The sequence below is a fragment of the Cyanistes caeruleus genome, chromosome 1 (assembly GCF_971803275.1).
Source record: "Cyanistes caeruleus chromosome 1, bCyaCae1.hap1.1, whole genome shotgun sequence".
Classification (NCBI taxonomy): Eukaryota; Metazoa; Chordata; class Aves; order Passeriformes; family Paridae; genus Cyanistes; species Cyanistes caeruleus.
The window spans coordinates 59,523,321-59,548,561 of record NC_141701.1 but is presented as its reverse complement, the minus strand read 5'-3'; the positions used below and the strand labels follow the sequence as shown (position 1 = coordinate 59,548,561).

Sequence of the window (25,241 nt, the reverse complement as noted above, 5' to 3'; positions counted from 1 at the left end):
TTGTAGATGCAGCATAGGGGAAGAATCAAATGTTTAGCCATGCCCCCAGTGCTGCTGGGTTTTGTGAAGGGAAGGTAATGTGGGGAGGAATGAATGACAGAAGGAGCTGGAGAAATGTCTGTGCTGCCAAAGCAGCTGCTGATGCACTCACAGTCTGTGTTGTCTTGCTGCAGCTTTCGATGCCTGTGTGACACTTTTCCAAAAAGAAAGGAAATTTTAGCTGTTTTCACTCATAGCATTGGAATGGAGCTAAACATACTAGCTAAGTACATATAATAAGGAAAAGGAGTAGACTGTAAAAGGCAGGAATGAAAGCACAGACAATATGACTCTGTGCTTCATGCTGGATTTCTTTAATTTTCACTGGGACATTACACTTTTTGAATAATCATTTTATCTCTGATGAGAAGCTTTAATTTTTCTGTGTGGTTTTATCACTTAGAAAATGAAGTCATTGAGTAACAGCTTTGTGGTTAAAGGAAAAGAAACAAGCCCTTCCTAACTAGTATGCAAAAATGGCAACGTAGTTAAAAAGCTGGCTTGAATACTCTGGAGTACAACTTTCCATTTCCAAGGCCTGTGATTCCTTGATGACTTAGCTGCTTCTCTAAATGTAATATGCCTCACTTCACTTTTTAACCTGGCCTGATATGGCAGTACCTGCAGAATACAGTTCACTGTAACTCAGGATATCTTAATATTTCCCATGTAAGTAAAGATCATCTAAGTAGACACTGATAGCAAAAAAAAAAGTAGCTTCTTCTTGCACTAATGGGTGTATATGTAACATTTTTGATATTGCTGTTCATTTGTTGCAAATATTTTGACAGCTACTGGTTATTTGTATATTTACCTATCAAAGTTTTAAAATGTTGTGTAATGTGGACACTGTGGTGTGCACATTGTGGATAATGGGAAAACAGGTGGACTGAGTCCTAAGGCACCAGGGGACAGCTACAGTGGAAAGTTGGGCGAAAAATATCTTATAAAACTGAGGCAGATTATAAAGCAATTCTAGTATTTATCAGTTCTGAATGAAGAGCAGCTGTATGTGTACATATTCACATGTATAGAGCTGTAGTGTACGTGCACATCTCATTTTGAAACTGCTTCATGAAGTAATAGAAGTGGTTCTAGTCTTTCACCAGCTGTTACGATGCAGTAGCTGCTGGCTTGCTCCTTAGGTATTTTAAGGTATTTTGGAACATGGGTAGTCCAGGAGATGCTTTTTTGGGGGAGACAGGTTTTTTTGTGATTTTAGGCCTATATAATATATGTTTCATGCTAAATCAGGTATTACCTACTCTCCTGGGAACTGATACTGTAAAATAAATCTATTTTCCCCTCACTTCTGAAATTGTATTGAGTACTCAACCTGAAAGAGCTGGGTAGAATTATGTCTACTCTGTCATGTACAAAAGGCCTTTATTTTTATAACCAGCCTAAAGCACACTGTAACTGTAGGTAAAGAATCTCCTATGGCACAGCTCAGACAGTGTAAGGGAATGTGTTTCAACTTTTTCTCTTCATAATTGCAAGGATGGAGATGCTTAAAAAATGTTAGGACCATAGAAAAAAGAATCAAGCAACTGACCAAGTCTTGACTTTTTTTCAATACAGCTTGGCTTGATCAGCATCTGGATCATTGATTGTTCTTTTGCAGTGATATGTCTTGTATTGGTTTTGGTAATGCAAATATTATATATGCCAGAAATAATGTGTTGAGTGATAATGTGATAATAATGTGAGATTCTTCCGTGGAAAAAATAAAGCAAAGTAAGTATTTTGGAAGTTTGCATTTTGGTTAAGAAGGCATGCCAAGCAGAATTATATCCAACCATACACTGTCATGTTTTAGGCCAATACTTCACACAACTTTGCTGTTAACATCTTGGAGCTGGCATCTGTCAACACCAACATTGTGCCTTACTCAGGGAGCAGACAGCACAGCTGCTGTGTAGTTCTTTACAGTGATTTAAGTCAAACTAAAATGTCTCAGGGTTCAGTCTTTCTAACTTCCCTGAGACTGCCAAAATCCTGTTTTCAAAGTAAGGGATGCAAACATCTCCCTGGTAAGAGCTTGGCGTGACAGCACGTTTCACAGATGCATCTGAGTCTCTGCTGGGTAGTGTTTTGTTGCTGCTGCTCTTGATGCCTTGCAGCAGGTTACAGACCTTCAGCTGTTTCCTAAGAGGAACAAGAGCATAAAGAGCAGCAATCCCGCTCCTCCTCTACTGCCAGCTTTACCATACACTAAATATGATGGAATACAGTTAAAGATGGAGCTAATGAGCGCTGTCTTTACCAAGCCCAGAGCAATAGCTCTTATTAGGAGTTCAGCTGTCCCCTTCATTTGGGAAAGCCCTGAACTTTTGATCATGTAAATGTATTAATTCTGTCTCATCCAAAATGACACAATTTTTAGTATTTTTCTTTGCCTCTGGGATTGATTTACTCTGCTGTAGCAGACGTCCTCTTCTGCTTTTTTTCAGAGTTGACTGCTGTTCTCCATCTCTCTGTACAGCAAAGATGTAGTTGATTTGCTGCTCACTATAGAGCAACTAAAATAGGATGGAGAACTCGAGTCCAACATGCAGCTTACAGAAGCAGTGGCCTCTAAACGCAGGTGATCCTGTCAAGCATATGTCCCTTGTCCGAGTGGACAGCATTGCACACTGTGTGGCTGCACAACTGACAGATTGTATCTCTGGGGGACAGGATTTAAGTTAATTGTGCTGATCATGAAGTTGTTTACCCAAAGCAAGTTGTCTCCCAGCATAGCCACTACTGATTTCTGACTGGGTCCCTCCATCTTCCCAAGGGACACTAGTTAAGCCAGACTGAGGTGAGCATCTGCTAAAACTGGCTTCCCTCCTCAGATCTGAGAGGTACTGAGCTGATGGGTTTTCTGCACGGGACACACTCATGTTGGTGCCTGGAGGGAGTGTAGAATCCTTTCACTTTTGCATGTCCTTCCTGCTTCAGGAAGGACCTGCACTGTTCCTCTGAGTCTCTTTCTCTGCTTTTCCCGGTTCTTGTCAGCTGCTGTGTGACACCAGTGGGCTTGCCAGGTCTTATCTTTTATTTCTTTCTGAAAATTCTTGCTGTCTTGCTTCAAAGTGTCTTGAGTTTATGTGCCTTAAGTTTGCACTCCTCTGTTCTATAGGGAGGTTAATAGTACCTGTCTTCTGACACCTTCCTTATTGTTATTAATAAGAGAAACTTGCAAGTGTGCTATGTTTCTGAGAGCAGAGATGGTAATTTTTCAGGAACAGATTGTATTGCAGTCTTTTCAAATATATGTCAGAGTTTAAAAATTTCATTTCTCAAACATCACACAAGTCTTCCAAATGAGCACATGCCTGAATTGAGCAATATGTATCATTTAAAAAGCATAGGCAGACAACATTCCTCTTTTATTCCTTTGTCAACTCTTTCCAGTAATATTTAATATTGTATCAGTCATTTCCTATCCATCATTCAACAGCTGACTGCTCATGCAATTTATGTCTGCATTGCTGTAAGCTTGTGTATATGTTTCTCTTGAGTACTAAAGTAAAACATTTTTAAAACATGAGTTGTTTTTTCTTTAGTAGCAATATAAATATTTGAACCTCAGTGTTTCACAGATTATGTTTTCTTCAGACTTTTCTAGCTAGGGAATGAAATGTTTTGACTTCTGGAAAGTTAAGTGCTGAAGTTGTTGTCTTATCTCTGGGCCCAGTCTAACACTAGGTAGCTAATATGCTTTTTTCAGAAACAGATAAATCCTTATGCTTTAAACAGTCAAGTTCATTAATTGGTTAAAGATTTGAAGCTCTAGCTCACTTGCCTTTGCTGTATAAGGAGAAATATTTGTGTACTATCTTCTGATCTCTTGGTTCACTAAGTCAACATGAAGTACGTCAATAGAAATAAAATTAAATATGAAGAGGAAAGGTGGAAACTTACAAGTCTGTTATGGTTTAAGATCTCTTTCTTGTTTAAATGTTTTTTCTAACTCTCCGATTTATGTAGCCTAGTCAGATTAGAACAGACTCAAAAGGAAAAAAAATCAGACTTTCGTCAGAGTATTTGTTCATAATATTTTGCAAAACTACATGTGTATAGCAAAGATAACAAAACCACCTGTAGTCATCAAAAATGTAAGAAGTTAATTAATTAAGAAGTTTGAAGAGTGTTTCTATTTGAGAGCTGTAAAAGAAGAACTAATCTCAGTAAATGTTTGTTTTACAGAACGCTGAAACCAAGGTAGAGGAAGCTGCTAAGGAGAGCCCGAAAGCAGCCAGACTAACACAGCAGTCATCAGAGGATAATGAAGTATTTGGTGAGTTACTGTGAAAAGTGGAAAATGTTATTTGATGTGTTAATACAAAGGGAATTCACGTCAAAATCTACTGATATATTTAATGTTGAGGTACCGCATTTGAGTGCAGGCTGTACAGAGACCTGAAAAGATGGAGGAAAGGACCAAGAAGAAAACAAAGAGCTCTCAGCAGTCTAAAACAAACAATCTCTGAGGAGGAGAAAGATTGAATCCAAGTGTTTGGCAAAATTAAAGGTTTATGCAGTAAGGGAAAACAAACTTTTCTCCATCCATAATGGAGAGGATAAGCAGTAGATTCTTAAAACTGCAAAAAGAAAGATGTGATCAAATGTCAGGAAGGGAAATACAGAAACAAATACTAAAGCATTGTGATACATCATCTGGAAAGTGTGCAGATTCATCATTGCAGGCCTTGAAAAACAGGTTAGACAAGTAACTGTCTAAACTGATGTAATCATCTTGTGCCAGAAGGATAGACTGTATGACCTTTGAGAATTCTTGGAGGCCTAGATTTTAAATGAGCTTCTCTTGGTATTTTCCTGTGAATCCCTTCCCTGCTCTCCATATAGGTTTTGCTGATATTTTTATTATTTGATCTGAAAGCCACATTTGACCTTTTCTTCTGCACTGAGTTTTGGAAAAGAGTCAGGGAATCATAGAATCACAGAATATGATGAATTAGAATGCACCCATCAGGAACATTGAGTCCAACTGCTGGCCCTGCACAGAACACCCCAAAAATTACAGCATGTGCCTTTATTGTCCAGACACTTCTGGAACTCTGTCAGGCCTGGCGCTGTGAGCGCTTCCCTGCAGAGCCTGTTCCAGTACCCCACCGCCTGCTGGGTGAAGCACCTTTTCCTGATAAAGGAAACCTTATTGGTATAACTTCAGGTTGATTATAGGCTAATAGAACTCCAATAAAGAAGCAGCAGTCTAACATTAATGCAGAAGAGGTTAGGGCAGGGCTGGTCATGTGGATGTTACTCAAGTTGACTAGCTTGAAAACTTTTGGATGAGTGTAGTATTTTTGAATACCATAAGGATTAAGGATTTTTTTTTTTTCTTTCAAAGTACAAAAGGAATGGAGCATGGATAATGAGTCTTTCTTACTATGTAAGGAAACCACTTGAACTGGTTTTGTTTGAAATCATCTTTTCTCGGTGAGATAATATAGTGTGATTGGCACATGAGCCTGAATCCCTGGTATGAATGTTTCCAGCGCTGATCAAATGGTGCCAGTGTCTGATGAATCCACAAGTGGACTTTAGAACCAGCTTTCAACTTTATTAAATGGGTGCTGAGGCTAATTACCTCATTTCCTTGCCATTTGCTCTGCCAGTTATTTGCAGTAGATCCAGTATGACTGGTTGTAAAGCCCCATGGCACGGTGTAACGTGCATCTCAAACTGTGCCCTTCTCAGTGCAGATCTCTCATTTCCTTTCTGTGAGAAGGGTGGAGACAGCAAAGCAAGGAGATCTCCATCTGCCTCTTTCTACCAGCAAAATCTCAGGCATTTAAACCTTCTGTGTGTTTTGATCACTACTCCCATGTTCCAGTGAGCTAAACCAGTAGTTAGTCAGGCTTGTGGTTCCATGTGGGAACTGTGAGTTTAAAGATGGGAATTAAGCATGAAGTTCACTGTTGGTAGGTTTAAACTCACCATCCAGTGATCCATATCCTGGATCAACAAATTCTTTAATTGAAGAAAGTCAACATGCAGCGTGCTATGTGGTCTTTAAAGCTAATGATTTACTAACTGCTAAATATTTCCATGTTCCAAATCCGTGAACTGAGCTGGTTATCTAACACAAGACACTGATCAACCTTTGATAACTCCACACAACAAGGAGGAAAATTTCTTTCCAACCCCAAAACCAGTCAGACTACAGTATCTTATATCAACCCTCCTACCATTTTCCAAATGTCAGTCTGGGTTTTATTTTTTTTTAAATTTTAAGATGTGGGTAAAAAAAGATGAAGTATGATGCAAATGGGGTCTGTCTAAATCTTCTTTTACCCTGGTCAAGTGAGTAAATCAAAGTGGACTGAAGGTGCAAATAAAACCACAGTAGTAAGAATCAGGGAGAATATTTAGACAGATACAAGTTTCATGTTGTCTTGAGAATGGCTGCTGTATATGCCTTTCCCTGCAGTTCAGGAAAATTTCTTAAAATACTCTTACCTCTTATAGAGATAAAGAATAAGTTTGAAGCAGTTTTCCCTAGGTGAGTTATTTGTTGTTCTGTGACTTAAATGATTACAGATCCTGCTCAGTTATTCTCCCTCTGGCTTGATCTATTTCAAGCTATCCCTCATTTCTTTCTTCTTTCCTTTTCCCCAGTGATGCTAATTATACCGAGCATCCACTGTGCACTGATAGTTGATTAATTTATAGCTCCAGCTTTGACTAGAATCCCTCTTCTGAAGAATTTTTAATAACCTCCAGTCTCTTGGAGAGGATGCAGCTCAGCCTTCCCTTTTCACAGAGATCACTCTCTTCTCTGACTTTCTTATTTTCCCCAGAGACCCCTTCCCCCAGCTCTCTCTGGACAATGCCACCCCCTACAGAAAGGTTAACCCGGGCAGCAGAGGAGCCTGACGAGGCCTCTGAGCCCCCTTTGAAGGGGCAGCATCGCTTGGGAGCCGCCTGCCTCTTCTGGGTGCTGGCAGGAGCCGTGTCCCCAGCATTGTTGGCTGTCCCTTGTCGCTGAGCCACCCGGTGGCAGCAGCTGCCAGCCCCTGGCCGCCACCAAGGCTGCGCTGCCAGCTCCAAGGCTCTTCAGCAAGGAGGCAGAAATCCCTTGATTTGTGCTCATCTCCTCGCTCTGCAGGGTTGGTGTTGGCGTTGGACCAGGTGGCAATAATGACTTTTCAGCATAAGGGAATTTTCTGTGCTCTGGAATTCCGCATGGAATAGATAGAGCAGCTATGGATTGTTATACAGAAGATACCTGATGAACTGTACCATTTGAATATGGCAGGGTTTTTTTAAAAAATACATCCTTTCAGAGTAAATGTGGTTTCTGTAGTGCCTATCAGCTGGGCCCAGGCTTTGGAGGCAGACACATTATTATTGGTTGAAAATATCACGATGGTAAGGAGCCAAGTGTGGCGTTCTCTTTCAAGTCTGCTAGACCTGGTAGCATTCTTTGTAAATTCAAGCAAGGTTTGATCCACTACTGGAAAGGGACACTTGTGAACACACATAAATGTGTTTTCCTGTTATTCCTCTTTGTATGGGTTAAATTTGGGAATTACCATTCAAGGAGGCTTTTTTTTTTTTTTTTTTTTTTTTTTCCATTTCCCTTTAATATTTGTTTTTAGACCAGGGTATAGATGAAATGACCTTGCCAATGATGAAGCCACATTGTACCAGCTGCTTTATGAAACAAACAAGTCAGGTGTGTCTTATATTTCAGAGAGCTGATTCTCAAAGGCAGTGAACATTTTGCACAGGAGGATGGAGTGGAGAAATGGAGCAGAAGGGTAAGGGTATTGGGAGAGAAAAGACATCACAGTGATGGCATTTGCAGCTATGAAATTCTGAATTGACAAGAGTTAGTTTTGTTTGCCTTTTGAAAGGATTTTCTTGTGGCACCCAACAGAGTTCTGTTGTCTGATATATACTGAATATGCATCTGTGGTGTGGAGCTAGAATGTCTTGCTCGCTACAAACTTCTGTTGAACTTGCACGTAGTCAACATGGTCTCTGTTGCAACCAGTATGTAGTCAGAAAAGGATTGTGAATTACATCTCAGTCCAAGGAAGAGAAGAACATTGCTGGCTATGGTGCTGTGCATTTACAGAAATGGGTCAGGAGGGGACTCTTAGCTTCTCTTACTTCCAGAGAATATTTTCAGAAGTTTATTTGATCCAATGCTACAACAGTCAGGCAGAAGCAGGGGAGAAAACTGCTTGTCATTCTGACCACTGGAAGGATTGGACCTTCCTTTCTTTGGTGCAACCCCTATTACTTTAACCTGGAAAATGACAAATGCAGAATTTTAATTATACTTTTTTCTTTTTTTCCTGTGGGATTGAATTAGCATAAAATTACAAGCAAGATTTTTTGTAAGGGGAACTGTTATATATTGTGTATTCCACTTTCTGATGGCAGTGAAAGTCAAAGTGTGGTAGCTTTTCATGATAGAATCACAGAATATTTTGAGTTAGAAGGGAGCTTTGAAGGCCATATAGTCCTAACCCCCTGCCATGGGCAGGGATGCCTTGAACTAAATCAAGTTGCTCAGAACCCTGTCCAACATCACCTTGACTGTTTCTAGGGATGGGGCTTCCACCACCTCTGTGGGTAACACACTCAGTGTTTTACCACCCTCATGGTAAAAAACATCTTCCTTGGGAAAACAGAGTAGGACTTTATCTTTTCAAACCAGAAGGTTTCCTTTTTTATCTGGTAGATCAGGTCTAAAATTGTATCTGGATGTGACCATTTTTCTTCTGGCTTAGAGCTTTCCAGAGGTCCATGCTGTGTGCCTGGAGTTGTACTGTGAGGTGTTGGGTTTTTGTTGTTATTTGGGTTTGGTGGTGGACTTTTGTGCTTTGGTTATTCATTGCTGGATTTTGGGGGTTTTCTGTTTGGTTGGTTTTGGTTTTTGGTTTGTTTGTTCTTTGGGGTTTTTTTTTACTAAAAAGAGGCAAAATAAACACTTTTTTTTTCCCCTCAAAAAGGAGAGATCCTATTGTAGAGCTTTTTCAGCACCATCTGCCATTCTGCTGTTTCCAGCTGCAGTACTGGGTATGTCCTGAGGAATCTTTTTGTGTGCAGAGCTCAGAGATACAGCAAGAAAATGTACATTGAGCACAGTTCCACGGTGACCCTGACTCACTCTGATTCTTGCTTATGCTGATGGCTGCTGCTGTGTGTCCCACACAGAATGTCCTGTGGGGAGTTGTGTAAACCCATGCAGGATGAAGAACTTCTTTCTCCATGAGACTTCCATCTGTAGTGGTTTGACAGATGCAGTCATGCTCACTGTGGGTATGCCTTAACATGGTCCCACTGCATTGAAACACAGGAATTTTTGGATGCTGTGCACTGAATGCCAATTTGGGGTTTTTTTTGGTTATTTTTTTTCTTATTGGTGGTTTATAAAGTTTGTCTTAGAAAATGAGAGAATTTGTATTCTGGTCTTACGGCATACACTTACAAAGTTGGGAATGTAAATTATTGTATGTTATACCTGTATGGATGTCACTCTTTTCTTGTGCCTGTTTTTGCTTTTTGATCCTTGCTTAAAAAGGGGAGGGGGCAGAATGTGAAGGGAGGATCTGGAAGGCACAAGGCCTTTATCAGGAGGTGAAGCAGTCCTGCCAGGAGCTGGCTCAAAGCTGAGGGTTATTGCAGTTCAGTGATCTTCCTGGGAAGCTTCTATTGTTGTAAACACGATCAATTGTGGAACACAAGCCATGACTTTAATGCAAAATAATGGCAAGCTTACACAAAAAAAAAATCAATCTGGTGAGACAGAAAATGGTTCTAAAATAGGTGTTATTACCGTGGTGCAGTTATTTCCTCTTGCCCGAGAGGCAAATGGGCGGATTTAGCGTCCTGTTGGTTTTCATTATAAGCTAAGTAATGGTTCTGGTTTTCCAGCTATCCACATATTTCCACTTTCCTTAACTCTCTTTCCTTTTCCCAGTTTCTTGAAAGACTTGGCCTGTCTGCTTTCATCCAGAGACCACTAATGTATCAAGATTACAACAGCAACCCTGGGTTAGCTTTCTGAGTGGAAAGAATAGATTTACATTTTAATAAAAAACCCGTATGCAATTTTTTGTGCAATTTGTCTCAGAGGTATGGCTCACAGCTTTCCCTTTTTGGTGTGGTATTTTATACCTACCAGCAGATCTTTTCTTTGGGGAATGGGCTGAATCTTGTTTATCTTACACATCATAAAGTGGGTTTTGCAAACTGAGTGTAGTTTTTATATATGAACAAGCGAAGCCTGAAGTGCTGTGGTAGAAAGAGACCTGTAGGAGTTCAGAGACAACAGCTGGCCAGTTGGTAGGATTTTTTGTTATTTTAAGGTTTGAAGATTTTTATAAAGTGTAGATACTTGCAACTTCTATATTTGTTCTGTGGTTGTTTTGGTTATGGTTAATTTTTATGGTTTTTCTTTATTTGAAAATAGAATTCAAACATCATTTTTTTTTCCTGGCATCATCTGATTCTTTAAACAGTAACAGTAGCTCTTGGACATCTAATTAGTTAATATGCCATTAATTAATTAATTCAGTGTTTTACAGTAGCATCATCTAAATTTTTAAGATTACTTTTACAATGACATTGATGTTTGCTGCAAAATGAGTGCACAAGCACTTAAGAGCATTTTAATGACTCTGATTTGGTTCTTTTTACTTTTTTTCTTCTTGTGTGTACCTCATGCAAACAACATACATAACAGAGGTCTGGGTTTTCCTGATCTCATAGGGACTGGATTTGTTCCTTGGGTGGTTGGCGTAGGCGTGGGGCTGAGACAGTGATGCCTGCTGTATTTTTAGCAGTGGTGGGCTGTTCTTGCTGTAATTAGTCAGCACATTAACAATAAATTACTTACTCATTATTTTAATGCTTGCTGTAACAGTGTACAGGAGCTGGTGGTTTATTTCCCCCTTGTTTATTCAATAAGAGTGAGTCTGTATGCAAGATGGGGGGGAAGCACAATAGGCATTTACCATCCTGTTGTTATCCAGAATAAGCATTGTATCCAAATGTAAACGTGAGGATGGCCAAGGGTGGTCTAATGTCACATGTTTCTGGATGGTGATATGAGGCTTTTGGCTAATTAGCTAGTCATGAAACAAATTACTCCTTTCCCAGTGTATTTTGTCATCTTTGTCCTGTTAGCAGGCTGCAGCCCAAGAGAGTATTCTGTGTGCACAGACTTCCTTAGTGTTCTCTGCCTCTGATTCTTATGAACCACCCTGCTGGGTTAAGGCAGGATTTTATCTGTAAATGAATTAAAAGTGCTTCTGAAAGATCCTTATTTTGGAGAAAGGACTTGCAATGTTGCTGTTGTCTGATTTCCAATTTTGTTGAGGCTGAATAACCACTCAGTTCTGGTTTGAGTGAAAGAAGAAGCAGAATAGTTCTCTGTGGGCCAACCACTCTTCTGTTGGGTTAGCTGAAACAGATGTTGTCATTAAACTTTAATTACATCATGGCTCACTTTTTAATGCAGTGGCTAGAAGAGAAATAGAAGGAGTTTTTGTACCGTACGTTAGGGGAATATGAAAACAGCAGCTAAGATTTGATAATACTTGTGTGTCTTAAAAAAAAAAAAACAAAAGCCATCAACTTGGGCTTCCTGCATAATGCAAACTATGGAATTTCATTATGTAATTTCTAGATAAAATCCTTTATAATCCTTAGCTGATTTGACTCAGAATAATGTCCTATTGCAAAAATAGTGTTAAAACAGTGGATTTTCCTCAGACTTTAAGCAGTCACCAGTTACCCTGCTTAGAAGCACTTTGCTGATGGTCTGGACCCCATCTGCTTGTGTGTCTGGCCTCCATTAGGCTGCCCATAGCACACAGCATGAAAGACATATCCAAACCCAGATTTTTTTTCTTATCTGAATGAAGAAGACAGAAACCAAGGGGAAAAAGGGTAAACATCTTGCCCTCATAAATACAGTATGTCAGTGCTGAGTTAATGTTTCCCATCCAGTGTGTTGTTGAGTGGGTGAAATTCCAATTTTTCATGAGGATCTGGTAGGCCTAAGAAATTCTGGGTTGGATTTCATAATGATACTTTCCACTCACGCCCACCTTTAAGTCGTGTTCACTCATGATACTGTAATTAGCTCTATTGACTTTGCCAAAACTATAAAGATAGTGAATTGAGCTTAAAAATCAAAAGTCCATTAACTTGTCCTTAAAACATTAAAGGTTTGGGCTGAAGTGTGGAAAAACCTGTGGATTTTCTTATGTTGAGGTTGATGCTCATAGAGTAGGGAAGGGCAGGGAGAGAGCCACTGTAGCTGCATCCTCTTGTCCAGCAGCAAAAATTCCAGCTTGAGTGTGTGATGGGTGTAGCTCTGGAAGGAGAACCAAGCGAAAAATAGCCCACAGTGAAAGGATTATGGAAGTAGAGAATGACAGCAATAGTAAACACCCTATGCACACTGTTTTGGTGCTGACCCTAACAAAATATTTTTATTCCTATGCTGGATTAATCTAAATTGTACTTCAGCCTCACATATGGCATTTGCAGCTGTGTCCACAGGACTGAAAATGAATCTGATGGTGGTGGAGAGTGAAAGTAAGAAGAGTCACAGAGCATTTGAATGAGTGAATGAAAATTTGCAGGACTTGGCATCTGCCAGTTTCCCCTTGGCACTCCCATCGCTGTACCCTGGAGCTCTGTGAAACTCCAGGGCTCCAGTACCGTGTCAGGCAGGAAATCCAATCCATACTTGAGGCTGCGGCTCTCTGTTACGCGTTTGTTCGAGAAGGCTGGCTGTGGTTTGGCTTAACTCCTTCAAATGCCTGGCTCAGCAGCACTTGTGCAATAGTTCAGTTTCAGGGGTGGGACAGTGGCCCTTTAAGTGCTGACAAGGAGGAACAGAGCAGAAATTCACATCTGAGATAATCCATTTTTGATGAGGAAAATAGAAGTGAAAAGGACTAGTATTTACTGGTGTGCACACACTGGTACTTGTACAGAAACATCCTGGTGGCGACAAGACTGCAGTCGCTCACAAGCCTTGCAAGGGGCAGAGAACAGCCATGATAATGCTGCTCTTTATTTCCAGTGCTGTTCAGAGCAGGCTCCCTCTCTAGAGCCATCCCTATGCTTCCCTTCCCTGTTGCCTGTGAAAAGCTTGGCCTTCTCTAGTCCTTTTAATAGTCCCACTTCATTAGAAGGAACCATTTTTATACTGGATACAAATATTTCAATCAAAACAGCAACTTTAAATTAGTTTGAGTTATTTCTAGTAGCTGTCATCCATTGTGAATTTTTTTTTTTCCCTTTTTGGTGGTTCTTGCTGTAGCATCTTAAAATTTCTGCTGTGCATCATACTAATCTGCTGCAGGAGGACTGCAGTAAAAATCAGCATTCTAAAGATTAACCTCAGTTGTTTTAACACATGCATGGACTGTGAAAAAATAATTCTAAATATGTTTGTCTCAAGTGACTTCAATAGAAACAGTCTACAGATGAAAGAAATTCACAGGAGTTCTTATTTCTGTTCTGAAATATCTGTAATAGGATTTTCTTTTAACCTCTGCTTGTGAAAAAGTGAATGAATGGGCTCTTGAAACAGAAGTGATGATAGGTTTTGGACACTTAACTAAGCCACCATGTTATGTTACAATGAATAGACTTAATTTCATTGGACTCAGTGAAGACAAAATGAAAATATTGATGCTTCTAAAATAAATACTTGACATTTGACAAATGATTCCTTCTTTGAAATAAGCCTGCTTCTCTGAATGTTTATCAGGATGTGGTGACTGTTTACCTTGATGAGACCTCCTGCTTCTTCAGCACCACAACTCTGCTGATTTTAACAGAGCCGTGCAGTGGTTCTGCCCGAGTTCCTACCGAGGAAGATGCTGAGCTGTGGTAGCTGAAGTCATCAGCTCAGCCAGCAGGCTCGAGGTAGCTGTCTTTCACATCAGGCACTGATCATGGCCCTGGGGCAGCTTCAGGCAGGCAGGTATTTCCATTTTCTGGTCTGCCGACGTCTTGCAGCCCAAAATCAAACAGGTGCAACAGATAATTTTATTCCAAAATGGATGGGGCAAGTTTTAATTGCAGATTTGATATTTATTTCCATGAGTGAACTGATTTTTTTGGAAAACCTTTTTGGGCAGGATTAGGTATAGACATGATAAATTTTTGCCAGCTTTTGCTTCACCTGTTCATCAGGTCTAAAATACGCAAGTATGTCAAGTATGTCACTTTATAAGGCAAGGCTATGGGAGGAACAGGCAGCAGTGTTATTCTGCTCCCTTTCGCTTACTTTCAGGCTGTCCTTTGTTTTGTGTATCATTTTCAATCTTGTGTATAAACTGGTCATCCTTAAAATGACCACAAGACCCTCTTGTTTGGTCTCCAGATTTTATTTCTGTAGTATCACATGCCTTCTGCATTTGTCAACATAGGAAATCTATTATAAAACAGGCAATAGATGTGTGGATTCCAGTTATACAACAAGCCTGAGTGCCTGAGTCAGCATTAAATAAAAATTCTGAAAAATAAATCTATTTTGATTTATTTGCCAAAATTTCTTGAAACAATTTTACTGCTCTATTTCAGAATATATAATTCTGATATGAAGCTCTGAAGGCAAAATTTTTTCAAGGTTCATACTTAAAATAAAACCTGGAACCACAAACTGTTTAAGACTTCTGAGAAAGGAGAGCTTCCCTCTTCCTTTTCCACTCTTTGAGGCATAAGTGGCTGGCCAACATCAGTCATCATGAGCTGACTACAGATGGGGAATAATAGGTGAAAATCAGTAGAGGAACTTCACTAGATTTCAGCAGAATTAAGGACATGCTTTAACACTTTGAAATAGTGTCCAGGTTTTGACCGAGATATTTTGGAGAATCTGGACTTAATGTGAGAATCAGAAGATTGGGAAAAATAACTGTTTGTCACTCCGCTGTGATAAATTCCCCCAGGCTTCAGCAGAGAGATGTGACTTCCATTTGCCAGAGACAATAAATTTGGTGTTTGTTTTAAAATCAGCATTCACCTGGTTGTAGTAATTTATATTTAGTGGCCTGTTTTCAGGATGAGGATTGGGATGATCAGTGAGATTAAATTGAGGGTTTTTCTAAAAGTGAGAAACCCAGGAGTTAAGACTTCTAATGCATTCTTACTTGGGATTTTTCTTTTTCAGCTGCTCTCATTATTTTCATGGTGCACAGGATTTTTTTTTCCCTCTGGTACTAAAGTACTATAATCCAAATGCAGACTCCCTCCCAGCATTATTTCAGTCACTAAGGAGCACCCAGTCAAGGACTGGACCTCACTGAGCCTACTGGTCTATAAACATTAGACCATAACAAGGTTGTTATTGCTGATTCCTGTTCCTGAGAGTAGGTGTTTCCCTGCCAGTCAGATGCTTTTACACCAAGCAGTATTTTGCTTTTAACACAAACCAAATTGCTCTAGATTTTTGCAGACTAAGTGCAGTTCAATGATAAAACCTGTTCTATGTGGGTAAACCCAGTGGCAGAATCTCAACAGCACAATTATTCTCTGTGGATGTGTACTTCATTAGCAGCCTTTCTAAATAGTGTTGCTGCTCTTGACCAGGGTTACAGCTGCAGTGTCACACCTGTGGCAATACACCTCTGCTAGTGGCTGCTCCCTGAAGGCAAGCATTTAAATTATTCCTCTCTTCAGCCCAACAATCCTTTTATATTGACTTGTAATTTGTTGTTCAGTTTTGAATAATTCTGAGGAGGGACAAATGTCTTTTTTGTTTCTGAGTTACATGTTTGCCACCCATGGGTTACTTTTGTTTAATGTGTGTGCTGATTAAAAATGTCTCCCGCACTGAAAATATGAGGCCTTTTCTACTGTGTTTTCTTAGTTCTTAAGCAAAAAGACCCTTTTTAGCTCTACCTAAAGGTACCTATTAGAGGATTTCTGAGACTGAAATGTTCTTGCAAATTAATTTCAAGATTCCATTAAAAAAGAAAATAAGAAAAAGAAAGCTGTGGAGCTGTCCCCTCGAGAAAACAGAAGTGAATGTCTTGAAATCAGCATGTGATTTAAAGTCACACACTGGCTTTGGCACCCAAGCACTACTGGCATGTTCGAGTACGTGGCTTTTCTAGTCAACTCTCTGTGTATTTTCAGAGTATTGTAATCATGTTCTCTATCAGGAAAGAATTGTGGGAAAAGTCAGAATATAAAATAGGTTGACATAGGGAGCTATCTGGAATTCAGGGCATTTTCTCCTCCATCTTTATTAGTCTGCTTGCGTTGACATAATTGTGGTGCAACACTGCAACATAAAAACAAGTATTTTTTAGAGGCAAGAATCATAGTTCAAATATCCCGATTTAAATACAAATATAACCCCTCTAATTTAGCTGGTTAATTTTCATTGAGGAGCTATATAAATACTTGATACTTCTGGTATTTTTATTTAGTTGTTTTATTTGCTAATTTAATAAGTGAATGAAAAGGGACCTGGAGGATCTGAGAATGCTGGAAAGTTGTAATTTTTTCTCTCTAATGTTAAACAGAAAATCTGTGCAAATAGTGACATTTTCATCTGAGTGAAATATCCTAACGTTTCTTCTTTCTAGAATTGCTAATGAGGTCACACCTTTCTGAAAATTGCAGTTAATTTGCATTAAGTGTAGGGTTTTACAACATTTCAGACCTCCTTAAAATGTTGTGGCTGCAACAGCACATTTATTTTAAGGATATTATTTATACACAAAAATAAGCAACCATGCTAGTAAGTTGTGTCTTCCAAAGGGGCAAAGAAAAAAAAATTACAACTTGGATTAGGGGGAGGAATTTGATAAAGCATATTTATGTCGTTTCATGCTCTGTGCATTCATGTGTTTAATTCCTAGGCTGGTTTGTGTGTTAATTCAGAGAACACTAATGTGCACACAGTGGAGATGCATAGGCAATTTCCTTGTCTCTTTGAAGTGTAAGTTGGAAAGCATGTAATTTTCTGTGGATTTCAGCACATAGTACCAATTGGAGCTCTTGTCTATATTCTGCTTCTGCTAAAGTGGCGTGAATCAGAGGTGGCTTGTTTTGTTGTTTGGATTTTTTTTAAATTAACACATCTATGGGTAAGAGGCTGAGCATCTCATTTTGGAGATTACTGGTAAACAACTTAATGTTTTCAACAAAACAATTCAAGAATCATTAAAGTGCATCACAGGGATGTGACTTGAATGAAATATTATAAAACAAAATTTCAGAGGTAAGCAATAAATCTTGTATAGGAGATTGTAGAACAGGGCAGAATGGGAATAACCTTATTCTTTCCTAATTACATTGTCTCCGTGTGCAGCTTCTTAGCCTTCTTTGGTTTTTGAGTGCAGGGATTTTCCTTGTGTTTTGGAGTGCAGTTTCTTGGGAGATTTGTTTGGGGATTTTGGGTGTGGTGGTTTTTTGTTTGGTTTGTGTTTTGTTTTGTTTTTTTTTTATTGGTTGGGTGTTTTGTTTTGTTTTTCTCATGTGTTAGTATCTACTTGTGCTAAGAATGTTGAATCAAATGCACTTTCGGGTTTCTGCCTAAGGCTTTGGGGAGAGACAGGTGGATCAAAAACACGTCTGTATCTGTTTTGTCATTCTTAAAACTGCTTCACCATTCAGCACACAGGGTCTCAAGCCTGGAACTCTTAACTGAAGGATTGCTTGTATCCTGACACCTTTTAAATTAGCCCAGTGGTTGGTGAGTTCATCTGAAAAGGCAGAAGAGAAATTCCAGGTCTGTGAAAATACTTAACGTAAAACATCCTGCCAGCAGTTCTACCTCGGCCTTTATATGTGATAGCCAACATATCTCAGATGACCTCAACTCTCAGGGGAACATAAGAATAGAGGCATTCTCTGCGTGCATGAGTGGTTGGAATAACACTGTGCTTAGTGATCAAATGAACAATCCCTTTGAGCTTTCGAGATAGTACCCCCTCTCACAGGGCATCGGAAAGCATTTCTTTAACAATTATGCAACAACAAAGCACAATAGGGTCGCTGGTTGCCATGATTTCTTTCTGAGGAGGAAAGTCAGAGTTTGTTACCTTGTTGTTACCATCTCAAACTAAACCTGTTTGGCAGTTGAGAAATGCAGCCTGATCTGTTACCAGATCCCTGGTTTTAGTAGAATAGGGTGCTGCAGAAACAAATATTTGAGATTTTTTGTGGTTTAACCTGCCTGGTGCTTTTTTTTTTTATTTTTTTTTTAATACCTCCCCCCAGCCACCCCTCCAGTCTCTTGTCTGGTGTTATTGCTTTTCCTTAAAGCAGTTTAAAGATCCTAAAACAGAACCACAGACTGTGCTTTTGTTATGCTCTGGGTCATTTCTCCAGCCCAGTGGTTTTTCTTCTTTCTGTGACTGATTCCTTCTGTGTGACTATACTGTTTTACTGCTGTTGTCTGCTTTTGCTTACCAACAGTCTTTTTTCCCTGTGTTTTTCTCACCACATTTTCATCTCACCTGCTGATCCATTTCTTTCTGCCAGGCTTTCTTTAGCTGCATTTGCATCCTTCCATCTGACTGGTTCCTTCCTTTTCTTCCTTATCCTCTTCTCTTTGTGGTCTTCCTTTACTGCCAGGGGTCAGCACTTCAGCTGCTTTCTAGCATCTTCTCTACCAACGAACACACAAAGTTCTCCTTCTGGTGAGCTTCTTGATGATTTACCTGGTTGTTCCCACAAACATTCTAAACAATATTAGCCTATCTATCTCTTTTCTTGCATCCCTGATCATAAAAAAAAAAAAAAAAAAAAAAGGGCAGGGGGGAAAGGGGTCAATATGAAGTAATTCAGATGTTACATTTTTTGATTTTTAAATGTTGAATGTGGGACAGTGCAAGCCACATACCAGTGATTATTCCAGCCTTGCACAAATGAATACTGATGAGATGACCTGGGATAATAGCATTGCTCAGGGCTGTTGAGGCCATTCTGCTGTAATAACAAATTCTGGTCAAGACAGAGCAACAGGATGTCTTCTATTTTCTTTGAATTTGAATTTGAAAACTAGTAACAAAGCTGAGGTTTTCTTATGTTGTGCATGTGTGTGTGCAAACAAAAATTTGTATGACACACAAGTGCTGCACGCTTAGCAGCAGAATAAGTAAAAATACATGTTATTCTGTGTTCTCTGAGATGTTCATATTACCTAACATTTTCATTCTAGATGAAGAAGAATAAAAGTTGAAGAATATAAATTGCATTCATTTAAAATTAAGATCTGGAGTTCACATTATTTGCTGATGCAGTGCCCATACCCTGTTAAGATCTCAAGGAAAAAAAAGCGTGCTCTTTAGCAAAATTGCAAGTTCTCAGCCACTGAAATGGGCCTCAATGTAATAATTATATTCTTGTCATAGAATTCTACTGGTTTGTTGTTGGGCTTCTTTTTTCCCTTTCCTCCCTGCTAATTAGTTTAACGCTGCCAGCATAAGAAACTTACTTTTACTTTTATATTTGAACTATTTATCTATAATTTCAGGTTTGTCTGTACTTTTTAATAAAGGGAAGGAATTTCAGTCTTAGCCCTGGATCTCAGATATGACCAACTGCTGATTCTAGAATCTCACTAGCTCTTCCTGCTGCTTTCAGCCTATCCCAGTAGAATAGGCTGTGATGGTTGGCTTTGAGCTGCTTATAATCAGGAGGTGCATACAGTTTGTCAGATGTTGCATTGTTGGAGGGCCAGAGGCTGGAAATGGGAATGTATAAATTTGACACTTGATTTGATAGTCCTGCTGAGTAAAAGACACATGGATTTCTCCCTTTGCAATCTAATTTTCTCCGGGTGGAGTAGAAAACCTATGATAATGGAGGCCAAAAGCAAGTGGTTATTTAGATGACAGCAAACGGCTGCGTAACTGGGGTCCCAAGGAAGAATGGGAAGGTGGGGAAGCTTTGCTGGTTTTATTATATCTTGCAGAGGGTGTTTAGTACAGTCAGTTTTCTCAGGGTCCCCGTAAGATTTTGTTTATGGAGACAAGTGAATGTCTAAATCTACTGCTGAACTTTTTTCCTTTCTCTTGATTATTTTAAGTACTTGTGGATTAGTATCTCTCTTCAGATTTAGAAAACAACCTACCAAAACAAAGTCCATATGAATATGCATGATATAATTGACAACATGTTACCCTCTCTGTTAAGAGGACGAAACTGGCAGGAAACAAAAAGTGACATAACATTCTTAAGCAGGCAATTTGCATGTTGTGGACGGATTTTCTGAAATACTTTAAGGAAATTTTAAATACTCCAGGAAAAATATCAAAAATATCATAACCAGAGTGTATTGTTAAGTAATGAAGAATGTTAAACGCAGTGGTGAGCTCCACAGAATATTCTGAAGCATTTTCACATTCTCAGCTCAGTCTCAAAGGAAGAATTGTAAAAGGAAGGGAAGGACTAGAAAAATCTGGTCCATGGGAGCATTAGTGATGAACGCTGTCAATACCATGTTCAGAGAGCTCTGAGATGTGAAACAACTGTTGGCATTTGGAAGTCTGGGCAGGGTTTGGGGATTTTCTTGGAAGAGTTGAAGGTCAAAATACCTGATGCCAGACTGCATATGAGCTTTTACCTGGCAGGCAAAATATTGACACCACTAAACCTTTCCAGTTTGGCTGGCAGCAGTGCCCCTAGTTGTGTGTGTTTTGTAAGAACACACTCGGGGCAGCCAAGCAAGATGGATAAATGGACACATATTCTTAAGCAGCAGCCATCTGTGACATCCAGTTCCACTTGGCTAAGCACTAATTTGATTTTTGTTTCTACTTTTTAATTTGTTTTGAGCTCATTGTAAGCTGTTTGGATTGGTTTGTTAAATTTGAAGTAAATAGTCCCAAAGCAGAATTTGATAGCCACTGCTTTATTGCCACCTTCTCTCTCCACCCCATTTGACAAAGCCTAATTCCAAGGTAGAGTGGCTATACATTTGGCCTGATTGCTTTTGATTTCCATTAGACTTTACTGCCAAAACAACCTGGTCATACCAGTGACAGGGCTGAATTTGTCTTCCTAGTAACTTTGCCCTAAAAAGCAATTTAACTCAAAAGCTTTCTTCAAAAAGGGAGGCATTTTGGGGCAGTAACTACACAATGAAAACACTTCACTTCTGGAGACCCGTCATTTTTAAATTGCTCTGGGTGAACACATTCCATTGTTTGATGAAAGAAGAGACATTAACAATTGATTTGTTACATCTTCATGGGGCAGCAAGACAAGGGAAGCAAGAGGAATGTGCAGTATGGAGAGTACACTTCTGCTGGTAGGGGAGCAGGATGTTTCCTTCTTCTGCACCTGGATCTTGATCTGAAGGTCATGGCATGTGTCTTGCACTGGCCATGGTCATGGGTTGAAAGCTTTTATTTTTGGTTTCTTGGTCTGTTTTGTACATGTACAGTAGTAGAGTGTTCACATCCTAAGTGGAACTGAAAATTTCACAAGCACATAACTGATCCTGAAATCTAAAGATTTATTTCTTTACTTTGGAATTCTTTCTCAGTGAATGATTTATGTTTATATGTGCATCCTTTAAAACAAAAAAAATTGTTTGTCCCTTATTTTAAAGTTGAGGGATAGCAACATACAAAGGAGCCTTCTAAATTGCAGGGCCCTAGCAACATTTTCCATCTCTCCTAGGGCTAGGTCCTGTTTCTTTCCCTGTATTCATGTGCTTACAGTCTCTTTACTTCCCTCTTCCACACCTTTGTATCTATGTTCCCATGTAAAAAAAAAAACCTTAATGAGCAGGCTGGGTGCCTGAGGATGTCAGAATTCACATCCTGACACACGTCACGTGCACAGCTGTACTACGAGAATGAACAAACAAAAAGAACAGATTTTTTTCAGGCCGTTTGGGGTATGGCTCAGGCTGCTTCTCAGTTCCTCAGAGATTTTGTATTACATAAATTTCCAATTTGTGTAAAACAGATGCAGGGAGGACTAAAGAATGCTTTGACAATATGATGGGCATTTCCCAGGGATTGATCAGTTTAGTTCTGGATCATGATACTGTGTAATTCCTGTAAGAGGGATGAAGCACATAGTACTCGATATGTATGCTTAGTCGGAGATAAAAGAGTTCCACTCAGCCATTTTTTAAAGACTTTTTAGCTATTGTGTGGGGCAAAGAGTGTTTCAGTAGAGGAGGAAAAGACATTGCTTCTCTGGTATCACTGGCATCTCTCCAGTCAGCATTCAAGTGCCATGGTATTCTTTGAATGTCGTGATTTTCAGAAGCAGAGCCTTGTTTGATCTATTTTGTGTTGCAAAACACGAAAAGACAGTCTCTGAATAAATTTCTTTCCATAGAATCACTGACTCTTCTAAATGTATTTAATTTCCATGTCCATTCCTTTTCTGGCTACCATTTAAAGCATATTTGATCTTAGTTAGCAAGCCCTTCTGCAGGCTTAATGCTGCTGGTACCTCTGAGTTATTAATGCTCAGGAATGTTTGTGTAGATGTTACTGGAGAAACTGTATGGCCACATGAGAAACTTCACTGTCAGAAGGTAACCTGGAGCACTCCCCAGGGATGTGGTGCCTCTGCCTTGCAGTACATCCACCCTTGACTCTTGCTGACATTTATTCATTTGTTAAGGGTTTATATTTATTAAGGGAATTGTCTTTGTTCTGTCACCAGGTAAGCCAGCTTTTGCTAATTGCATCAGATCTGTGTGCGTGTATATGCAGGATAGTGCTAACAAAAGAATTCTGCTTACAAAACTTAATAGTTTATTCCATTAAGTAGGTGTCAGTTGCCTGTGAATCCATGCAGACTTAGAGCTATACAGATGCATTGTTTTTGGATAATCTTGCACATGCACTTTTGATATACAGGTTTTACAGCCACCCGATTATGCTAAAGTTCCTGTGAATTGGGCTGGGTGTCCTGCCACTCACACAAGTGCAAGTGGCTCCTATGGACTTGAATACCAGTCAAAATAATCGTAAAAAAGTAGCAAGTCTATACTTCATTGCAAGCAGAAGAGTAACGTCTGAAGAAAATGTAGTTTTATCTGCTGGTTAGTTGAGGTGATGTGATTTATCATTTAGCCCCATGCAGCTTCTAAGGACCATACAAAGTGTGCAGTAATTAAGTGTGAACTACTCTGTAAGTTAACTTTCACTGTATTTGGGAAGCTTGACACCTTTTATTATGTGTGACAGACCTGGCAATGAGAGAAAGATGTAAGCAGCATGACTTCAACTTGCAATCATCTAGTCAAACTGTATCAAATGATAAATTAGACTTGTATGAAAAAGAATAGATGCTCAGATAATGTCGTGGTATAGCTCCACACCAAGTTATCCTCTTTTTTCTCCCCTTTTTTTTTTTTTTTAATATGGATTGCAACATGCTGCTTGTGCCATCAGTAGAAGGATGTAGTAGTAGGATAATTTGACAATTGCTGATTTCAACTAAGTTGTGTCAGCCACCTGCAAAGAATATGGGGCTTAATTTTATTCCCTTCAGGTATGTGAGAAATATTTTCCTTGCCAGAATAGAAAATTGGGAAATTGAAAATGGGGTGAGTGATAGACCTGTCTTATTTATTGTCACAGAAAGAGCTGTCAGGAGATGTGGGTGGGAAGAAGGGAATTTTTTTCAGTAAATGCCTCTTTATGATACTTTCTGAAAGGCAAGCAGTCAGAGCTGGAGACTTGAGCAAGTGTGTTTGTCCTGGTTATGAGCCGTGGGGCTGAGCTGGTGCTGGGGTGACAGCGAGGCAGGCAGGGTCAGGCACTCGGGCAGGGGAGCAGGAGCAGCGAGGGCTGTCGGAGCCCGGGCAGGTCCCACTTGGGCACAGGGCTGGGCATGGCCAGCAGCAGTGGGCCAGACACCCAGGGGGATCCACAGGGCCTTGGTCTCATCCCAGCTGAGTCCTGGCAGGCTGAGCCTGGGCTGGAGCTGGCATTGGGCAGGAACGGGGAACTCCCAAGGGAGTGAGTGGGAAGAGGCTGCAGAGCCTGCTGGTGCACTTGGGACCTGGAAAGGTATCCTTGAGCCACGTGTTTTTCCAGCTATTCTTCACAGTTACTGTAGATGGAATTAGATTTATTTTCCTTCGGTATTTTTTTTTTTATCCTTGATTCCAGTGCTTCAGGCTTTCAGTGGGAAGAAGAAAAATTCCTAGTAGGCCATGAACACAAATCTGAAAGTACATGGCAATTTTCCTGCTATTTCCAGCACATTAGACTTTTGCAGTCTGTGGCAATCCTTTGTCAGACTGTCCAGGTTATCCTGTTTTCTCAGGATAAGCAAAGTCTGTGATTCTCTGCAATGGACTGCTTCCTAAATTGAGAATTGAACCAAAGTGCAAGGGCTTTATAAACAGATTGCACGAATTTACTTATTTCAAAGGGATGCTAGGTAACTTTCTGGGAAACCAGACTGTGAATATCAAAGACTTCTCATTTTGCCAGTCACAATCTGTGGCTGCAGAAATGCTCTTACAGCACTTACTTGGGAAATAAATAACTTTATGTTTTCAAAGATAATATTAACACAGCTATTTTTCTGCCTATGGAGCACTTTCTGCCTTCTGTGAGGTGTCTGCACAACTTCCTAGGAAGAAGAAAAATGAAAACTTCCTGCTGAGAAGACCAAGGCGGAGTTGTTTTATTTCTGAAACGGCTTGTGGGTAGTGCTGCTGCAAGCACCGGCCCAGAACCATGAATTGTTGGCTGCTGCAGCCAGGAAAGTGCCAGCTGGAGGCTGCCAGTCCCAGGCCAGTGCAGCACCAAGCCCCTGCCAGGCATTAGTCAGGTTTGCTGGCTGGGATGAGCGTGGTGTCAAGGCTCACACATGACTTCTGCTGGCCTGGGGCACAGGGGAGCAATCTCTGTCTGCAAAATTCAGGCATGGTTTACCTGCCTCCCCGGGGCTGCATCCCAAATCAGGGTAACCAGGACTGCGTTCTGTGTTCATCTTCTGTAGACAGTTGCTGCCCTGATGTAGTGTAACCCATTTCTGGTGGAACCCATTGAGTTGTTCTCAGGCTCTTCGTAAACTTTTCCAGAAGTGGTGGTTTTACTCATTCTCATGCCTGCTGTGTGGATTGAGAGAAACATACCCAAAGTACACTTGGGGAAAAAACATGTTTATAGCCTTTCTTGCTTGTTAAAATATTATGTAGCTCAATCATACTACCAGTTTAGTCTTCAGAATTAACAGCTCTTTTTGCTGAACAT

General features: G+C 39.9%; 1 protein-coding gene across 9 annotated transcripts in view; it reads left to right on the top strand.

Annotated features, from left to right (window-relative positions):
• Nucleotides 1-25,241, top strand: part of MBP (myelin basic protein) — a 110,648-nt gene that overhangs the window by 52,225 nt on the left and 33,182 nt on the right. For all 9 annotated transcript variants that reach the window (XM_086894653.1, XM_086894709.1, XM_086894700.1 and 6 more), the window contains one exon: nucleotides 4,237-4,327. In XM_086894653.1, coding sequence (XP_086750779.1) covers nucleotides 4,237-4,327 — 91 coding nt within the window. The remainder of the gene's footprint in view (nucleotides 1-4,236; nucleotides 4,328-25,241) is intronic.